The sequence below is a fragment of the Citrus sinensis genome, chromosome 1 (assembly GCF_022201045.2).
Source record: "Citrus sinensis cultivar Valencia sweet orange chromosome 1, DVS_A1.0, whole genome shotgun sequence".
Taxonomy (NCBI): Eukaryota; Viridiplantae; Streptophyta; class Magnoliopsida; order Sapindales; family Rutaceae; genus Citrus; species Citrus sinensis.
Genome location: NC_068556.1, coordinates 740,949 through 749,517, shown reverse-complemented (window position 1 = coordinate 749,517; position 8,569 = coordinate 740,949). Strand labels below are relative to the sequence as shown.

The following is an 8,569-nucleotide window of genomic DNA, read 5'->3' as shown; positions in this document are numbered from 1 at the left end:
TTCTACCAAGGCAATGGCACTCGGGTTGACATCACACTAAATCCTTGTTTTTGATGAGTTGCAGCTTTAGTTCTAGGAGCAACGACATTAGCCAAACCACTTTTGCTGCTGTAGTGCTCTATGTTCACCTTCTCTCTATGTGAAATAAATGTCCTCGACATTCCGAACAAAATTTTCAATGTTAATTTCTGAAGGAACACAAAATACTAATTGAAAATTGAATTCATATTAAAAATTTTACTGTTTCTTATAAATAAAGGTTTAAACTTTTTATTTATTTTCATATTATTATTATTATTATTATTATTGTTAGTTGTATGTTTATACATTAATTGGCTAATTAAGTCCAGGTTCATTAAAAAAGAATAAATATTAGTTGTTGGGTTTCCATTGTTGAAACTTACAAATGGAATCCCCAAGACCAAGAACTTGCACTCAAGAACGATATCGAGATAATAAAACGCAAAAGGCAAATTAACACTATAGTCCAAACCCCAAAATTCAAACTGAAATTAAGCGCGCATGCTTATTAAAGAGTACATATCATGAACCTAAACACACTTGGCTCATTCACATCATCACACTCAATTTTATCTAGTATATCGCACTTTAAAACATACACACATATATTGTTTTTATTTAACTGCAATTTCCAGGACCAAAACCAAGCCTCCTCCCGGCAACATCGTAGTGCACTTCGTACCCTCGCTGCTGAACATTCCCAAGACTAATAGAATTAGGGTCCGAGGGAAATATAGCGAAGGCTAAACACACTTGGCTCACAGAAAAGACAACTAGTGTCCCCCTCACGTCCAGTTCAAGGTCGACGCCACCTAAGAAGTGGAAAGTAATTTTTGGTACAACAACAGTTTCATAAGCACTCAAATCATAACATGTATCAAAATCATCTTCATCATCTGCTTTTGTCTTCTTATATTTCATCATCCTTTTACGAAATGCTGACCTCAGAGCTGCATATATGGGTGAAGGAAGACGCGTGATTTCGTTGCCCGAGTCGATTATGGCACTCAACTTAGTAATGTATGTAGAATTAAACGGAAGTTTTTCCCCACCAACACTTATTCCGGTGATGGTAATATCGTAATATTCTGACTGTTCAGGAGTAGTGATTATTGGAGTGTATTTTATGAACTTACTATTCACGGCATCAGGTCTGCCAAATGTTATATATCCTGTGGAGCCATATGGTGAAGGTAGACAATAAGAGAAGTAGCTTGTATTAGTTTGTGAAATTATGGATATCGGACTTCTGTCGAGACCCATAATTCCTGACGCTCCGTTTTGGTCGCCGGTGTTATTATTGGTGCATCCCAACAGAAAAGGGTACCATGAAAAGTACCCATCTCTGTTGGCTTCTTGTATTGTTATCCTATCAGCCGCCCAAAACCCGCCATCGCTTGAGTTGTCAGCGTATGCAATGTTGTAAGGGCATTCCTCGGAACTGCAATTGTCTGCATTTATTAAAAAGAAAAAAGGAAACGTCCTATTATTGCTACCATATATATGGAATTTGGATCTATAGCTAATCTTATTTGTTCTTTTTTTTTAATAATCTTCTACCCGGTGTAAACTTATAACACTTTATAGATGTTTAGATTTAATTGCTTATGTATTGTTATTCAATAACTATTGATGATAGCTTCTTAAATATGAGAAAAAGTAATAAACGTGTAAATCACAACTTAATTTTGATGATGAAAAAGGAACAAATTAGTAAACCTTGACCATTTGGAGGAAGTAATTTACGGAGTATCCTGCACGATGCGGAGTTACAAGGGATTTTGGAAAACGTTTTGGACTTGGATGGATCAAAAAACGGGTCCCTTTGTTGACTGCAATGAATGCAGGGCTTGCACTGAGTCCAAGTGAGGTCGCTACCAGTATCCAAAAGGAGAGAAACATACTGTTTCGGCTCCCCAATGGCGACTACAATATAGTACTCATCTACCGCTGTATTATTAATCTTTGCAGGGAATTGAAATGACTTCGACTTCTGTAAGTAATTATCAGGAATGGCTTTCTGCAAACGCCTGGAATTCTCTGAATGGAATCGTTGTCGGCCTTTACGCAGAGGGGGAGTGTGTGTACTCATCCCTTTATTCAGCCTAGAACATGGGCCGTACTTGCTTACTACTTCTAGAGATGCCTTGCCGGGACCTTAATATGCATGCGGAGACATAGCATTTAGTTCGTGCTAATATTTATGATTATAAAAACAATTACAGGAGAAAATCAAAACCGTGTGTGTGTGTTTTATATAAGAACCTTGGGGCAAAGCTGTGCGTGTGCGGTTGCAAACAGTTGGTGGTAATAGATCACTGACTGAAACAATGTGACTGTGGGTGAAGTCGTTGTCGTTCGCATAGGCGCCATTGTTGGATGAACAGAGAAGCCATATAAAAAGAAGAAAAACCTTGAAGAGAATCCACATTATGCGTGGCTAACTGTATGCTCTCGAAGCTTTCAAGAACCTGCATTATATACTTGCTATCTTGGCTTCACCTATATATAGAATCTGGAGATGGAAATTGCTTGAGATACGAATTCAGATGGAAATTTCTTGAGATAAGAATTCCGAAATTATTTATTTGTTTATTTATTTTTTTGACCTTTTTCAAACGGTTGACAATTTCCAGTAGATGATAAAATTTTAAGAGTGGAACCTGATGGGCATTGACTGCAATTCATTTTCTTCTACTCTGATGCTTCATGCTTGTATGCATCGGCTCCCGCCATGCAATTTTCAGAGGAAGTTTCTTACTCCTAACCTGAACTGATTGCTATAATAAAATAAAATTCATTACCCTTAAGAAAATGGACATTTGGCTGGGAAAGCAATGTTGGTAAGAAACACTGAAATTCTATTTTAGTTCCCCCCCCCCGCGGCGGAAAAAATTAAAAAAAAAATCCTTAAATTTCAACCATTGACATCTTTTTTTCAGTGCAAACTTTAACAATATTCTTTAGGAATATTCAGGCAACTAAGATCAAATTCTGAAAAGAGAGGAAGCTAAAAAAATATATTCGTCCTTTACATGTCCCTTAAAACATAGTTTTGGAAAAACGAATATAAATTTCACTCTTATTCATCCATGAGTACAAAGACTCAATTTAAACAAGCATTTGAAACATAAAAAAAAAATGATGCAATTAACATAATTTTGAGAATAATGATTAGCAAACATTGAGTCAATAAATCTTTTTCTTGTTGATTGGCAATATAAATCTTTTTTATCAAGTAAATAATTAAGAGGGAGACAATCAATCATTTGGTTTATTGTTTCGATTATGTTATTATCTGATTCTTATCACCTAACTGTCCCTTTCAAATTAAAATTGAGAAAATATTTGTCTGAACAAAAATGAAGAGAGACATAAGCCTAAAAATCAAGCCTAAAAATCAAGCCTAAAAAATAAAATAAAATCCATTCGGCGGCCCCAAGAGCAGGTATGAATAGTTTGATGCAAAAAGAAGAACCCACCCTTTATAAATTGCGGGTTTCTACGCCCAAACAAGTTCATTATTACATAAAATTGTATGTTTTGCTTGCTCTTGGGTCTTGGACGTGTAGTTCACATTTGGATGATACATGGAAAATAGGACCTAAATACCTAATATCTGCGGTCTACTTGCTGACGCTATCTAGTAATTTGGACTTATAAGAAGTCACTGGTATTGATTGTATTGGGTTTGATAAACTTCGAAGTTCGTTAGCTACTAGGGAAGGGGAAATGCTGGGTAATATCGTCTGTGTATAATTGTTTACTAAGTCAATGCAGATTAATAGAAGAATCATCTTATCAAGATGAGCTGTAATTGATACATCGACCTCAAATTTCATACGCGCAAAAGATCACTGATAAGGGTTTTCAATTCATTGTTTGGTCCCGCAATTGATTTAAAAGACCAATGAGCTTTCTCAAATTGTAAGTTCATTCTCAAATCCCTGATAATAAGTTTATGATAATGAACGATCACAATCAGCTTAGCTTTGGCAAAGTTAATCATATTTACCGGGTCCTCCACAACCGTTAATATATTATTTGTTGTGATTGATAACTGATGCAATAATTTTACTTTGCTGAGAATTTTTAATTAGAAATTTGACCATTTCAATTTTCGAGCGGACATGCCTGAAGTTGAATGAACCTACGTCAATAGAAAGTTAATCATATTTACCGGGTCCTCCACAACCGTTAATATATTTTTTGTTGTGATTGATTTTACTTTGCTGAGAATTTTTAATTAGAAATTTGACCATTTCAATTTTGCGAGCGGACATGCCTGAAGTTGAATGAACCTACGTCAATAGAAATGTTTATTAGGTTCTTGGGCACAATTTCACCAAAAAAAAAAGCATTTAAAATGAAAATAGGCAGCTCTTAAGTTATATGTATGATATAACTTATAGCAACTTAAAAAAAGCTATTTAATATTAAAAAATAATAGTTAATAAAACAAACGAGAGATCATGTACATTTACTAGTAATTATAATAAAAAAGAGAGTGAGAATAGTCTGTTGAGAAAATGTCAGCGGCCATTAAATAAAGAATTGGAGATGAAAATTTCCTATCACAAAGTGGATAATCTCATTAGTCTCCACTATTTTAAATTGTCCGAGTGGCTTACAAGAAAAAAGGGGGAAAAAAAAACGATTTAACGAGTGGATTTTTCCTCCTCGCATCCATCAGTAGGTTCATTGATGGCCGCAAACTCATTAAGGAAGAGTGATTTTGATTATGTTTTCTTGTCGAGACGTTTATAGTGCCACATTTTCTTTTTTTCAATTTCGTAAAAGAAATAGTAAAGTTAAAGAAATTTAAAAACTCTAATATTTTTTCTTCAAATTGAGGCACTCATTCTCTTCATAGAATCTAAAATGAAAAACATCATGTACATGATCCCAAAAAAAAAAAAAAAAAATCCACCCTAAATTTTGAGGACAAATTTTAGGAAGGTTATATGAATCGCAATATGATTTTTTTAAAATTTTTTAATGAAAGCGAGAATCATATTTTAAAGACTAAATTGAAGATAACAATATATAAAAATAAATAAATAATCCTCCAACCAAACTAAATATAGAATATTTAAGAACAAATTTAGCTAATATATCAGTAGTATGATTACAACATTTTAGGATATGCCGAACTTTGAAGTTCTGCTTTGTTGAAATCAGTGTTTGTACCTATGAAATAATCAAAAATAACTTTCTACATGTATGATATATGCCTGAAATAAATTGAGTAACCCACAATAAATATGACTCAATGTACCAATGGAGACAATCTAATCTCCCTAACGAGTCATATGCCAAAGCAAAGAAGTTCAACCTCTGCAATATCCACATCATCTGAAAAACACCCTAATCAACCCCCTAACCATACCAAATCCATCACTATTGTGAATTACGATTCCATAAGCCACCCTACCATTCGCCATACCCACAATTGTATCTACATTTTATTTATTCCATTCTTATGAAGGCAACTCCTATTTCTCAACTGATAAAACACCATTTGGCTACTCATAGCTTCCACCAATAGATTGCACAACAATAAAAAATTGGAACATACCCTTAAATTCGTGCAACTACAAGTGATGGCACCACTTTAAGACTCTCATACAAGATCTATTACGAGCTTCCCAAATGCGCCACAAATTTAACATAAATAGAGACAATTCAGCCTGTATAGGCACATATCTAGCATACTCAAAAACCCCCAAAGATCATAATAATTATTTTACAATAATTACCCCATTAAACAAAAATTTGAACTCTCACAAATTTTTATAAGATTTAAAACTATTGTTGAAAAGTTTTTTGAAAAAAAAATAAAAAACAATATATTCTGATAATGGTGGAGAATATAAAGGCCTTACCACTTTTCTTTCATCCAATGGAATTTCTCATCTCACTACCCCACCCCATACACCTGAACATAATGGCTTTTTGAAAGAAGACATCTTTACATTGTTGAAACAAGCTTAGCATTACTATCTCATGCATATATTCCTTTAACTTATTGGTCATATGCATTTGCCACAACAATCTACTTAATTAATCGTATGCCAACCCCTACCCTTCATCTTTCCTCTCATATGAAAATATTTTTGGGACCACCCCTAACTATTCCAAACTTAAAATATTTGGTTGTCTTTGTTACCCATGGCTTAGACCATATACATCTCACAAACTAGAGTCTCGTTCGAAACCATGTGTCTTTCTAGGATACTCTTTAACTCAGAGTGCTTACTATTGTCTTGATCCCTCTACCTTTAAAATCTTTTCTCGCCATTTCAAATTTGTTGAAACTCTATTTCCTTTCACCAATCCATCCCAACAATTACCTGGTCCCCAGTTCACATCTATCACCACTTGGATTCCCCCACCAATTCGTGTCTCCGTCTCAACCTAGCAAGAACCACTCAATTCATCACCTGCAGTGCATGCTCCTCCACAATTTCCCAACGAAGTTTCATCACCAACTTCCTTACCTGAACCTCCACATTCACTTCATTTGTCTAAGCTTATCCTTCCAAACATTACCCACCAGTCCACCGCACACCCAACCCACCAAATGACCACCCGAGCTAAGAACAACATCCACAAACCTTTAAAAAAAATGAACATTCATACCCAATTAACCAAATCCCTTAACCTTGAACCAACCACTATAACTCAAGCCCTCAAAGATCATAAATGGCGTCATGCTATGTCTTAGGAGTATGATGCATTGGTCAAGAATGGAACATGGGAGTTGGTACCACCTTATACAAGTCAAAATTTAGTTGGATGTAAATGGATTTTTCAAACTAAACAGAAGTCTGATGGTTCTATTGACAGGTTCAAGGCTCGTTTGGTTGCAAAGGGCTTTCATCAACGACCGGGAATAGATTACATGGATACATTCAGCCCAGTGGTTAAACCAACCACTATTTGAACTGTACTTGCTATCGTTATAAGTTACGGTTGGTCGTTACGGCAATTAGACGTAAACAATGCCTTTCTTCAAGGTGATCTATCGAAAAATGTGTACATGTATCAGCCACAAGGTTTTATAGATAAAGACAGCCCAACCCATATATGCAAACTCAGAAAAGCTATCTGTAGCCCGAAACAAGCTCCTCGGGCATGGTATTAAGAACTTAAAAATTTTCTTTTGTCATCTAGTTTCAAGAATTTGTATGCCGATGCTTCTCTTTTTGTCTTCAATGTTGATGGCTGTATTTTATATCTCATTGTTTATGTTGGTGACATAATCATCACGGGTAATGACGCTGCTGTGATAGATCGTTTTGTGACCGATCTTGCTCATCGATTCAACATTAAGGGTCTTGTCTTGTTAACTTACTTTCTCGGTGTTGAAGTGGTCCATAACAAAAATGCTTTGCTACTTTCTCAAAAATGCTACATTCAAAATCTCTTAATTCAAGTTCAAATGCATGAAGTGAAACTTGTTCTCACTCCAATGCCAACCAGTCATTCTCTTACTTTACAATCAGGTTCATCTTTATCAGACCCTTCTAAATACAGAACAATAATGGGGAACCTTCAATATTTACTTATTACGAGACCCAACATTGCCTTTGCTGTTAAAAATTTGTCTCAATACATGCATTGCCCAAGCACTGAGCATTGGTTTTATGTTAAGCGCCTTCACCATTATTTGGTTGGCACCGTGAATGATGACTTACAAATCGATCGTGATTCTTCTCTTAGTCTGCATGCATTTTCTGATGCGGATTGGGCAGGGGACAAAGATACTTTCTCATCTACAGGTGCTTATGTAGTTTATCTCGGCAGAAATCCCGTTTCTTGGAGTTCTAAAAAGCAGAGGACCGTCGCTAGATCATCCACCAAGGCCGAATATCGTTCTGTTGCTAATATTGCTGCTGAAATTAAGTGGATTTTCTATTTACTTTCATATCTTGGTATTGTGCTCTTTTGCTGTCTCATAATTTATTGTGATAACATTGGGGCCAATTAATTATGTTCAAATCCAGTCTTCCATTCAAGAATAAAACATGTTGCTATTGATTTCCATTTTATTCGTGATCAAGTGCAAGTTGGTGCTCTTTGTGTCGCTCATATTTTTTCAGTAGACCAAATAGAGGATGCACTCACAAAGCCTCTTCCACGTCAACGGTTTTTAAAACTAAAACTCAAGATTGGAATTCTCTCCCGAGCTCCATCTTGAGGGGGCATCACAGAAGATTTACATCTCCTTGACAATCGAGATTTTAATTTGAATAATTCTTTTGTTTGTATATTGTTTAAAACTAATTCCGAAGATTAGTTAGCTTAGTTTCAACAACTCCTATTTTTAAGATCTGTAACAAAAGTTTGTTTGTTTTTGCTGTATATATTAATCGATCTGTAAATGAAAAAGAGATAAATAAGATTCCAAATTCTATCACATTGTAGGTCAAATTTCGTACGTTGAGAGGAACCATTTAATTCAAAACAACTTTCCACCCACATATATATTCGCCTGAAGACAGTACATTTTGAAGTACGTAACTTTACAGCTAAATTATATCCT

General features: G+C 35.1%; 1 protein-coding gene across 3 annotated transcripts; it reads right to left on the bottom strand.

Annotated features, from left to right (window-relative positions):
- Positions 1-454: 454 nt before the first annotated feature.
- Positions 455-2,815, bottom strand: LOC107177643 (aspartyl protease family protein At5g10770-like). 3 transcript variants are annotated; one of them, XM_052437872.1, is made up of 4 exons: positions 2,685-2,815; positions 2,287-2,536; positions 1,747-2,178; positions 455-1,472 (listed from the first exon to the last, which is right to left on the bottom strand). In XM_052437872.1, the coding sequence occupies exons 2-4, from the start codon at positions 2,450-2,452 to the stop codon at positions 640-642; spliced, it is 1,431 nt and encodes a 476-aa protein (XP_052293832.1). In that variant the 5' UTR covers positions 2,453-2,536; positions 2,685-2,815; the 3' UTR covers positions 455-639. The 3 variants fall into 3 exon arrangements, with proteins under 3 accessions (XP_052293832.1, XP_052293862.1, XP_015387215.3); XM_052437902.1 differs by having other exon boundaries at positions 1,768-2,178; XM_015531729.3 differs by having other exon boundaries at positions 461-1,472; positions 1,741-2,178; positions 2,685-2,812.
- Between the last annotated feature and the right edge of the window lie 5,754 nt (positions 2,816-8,569).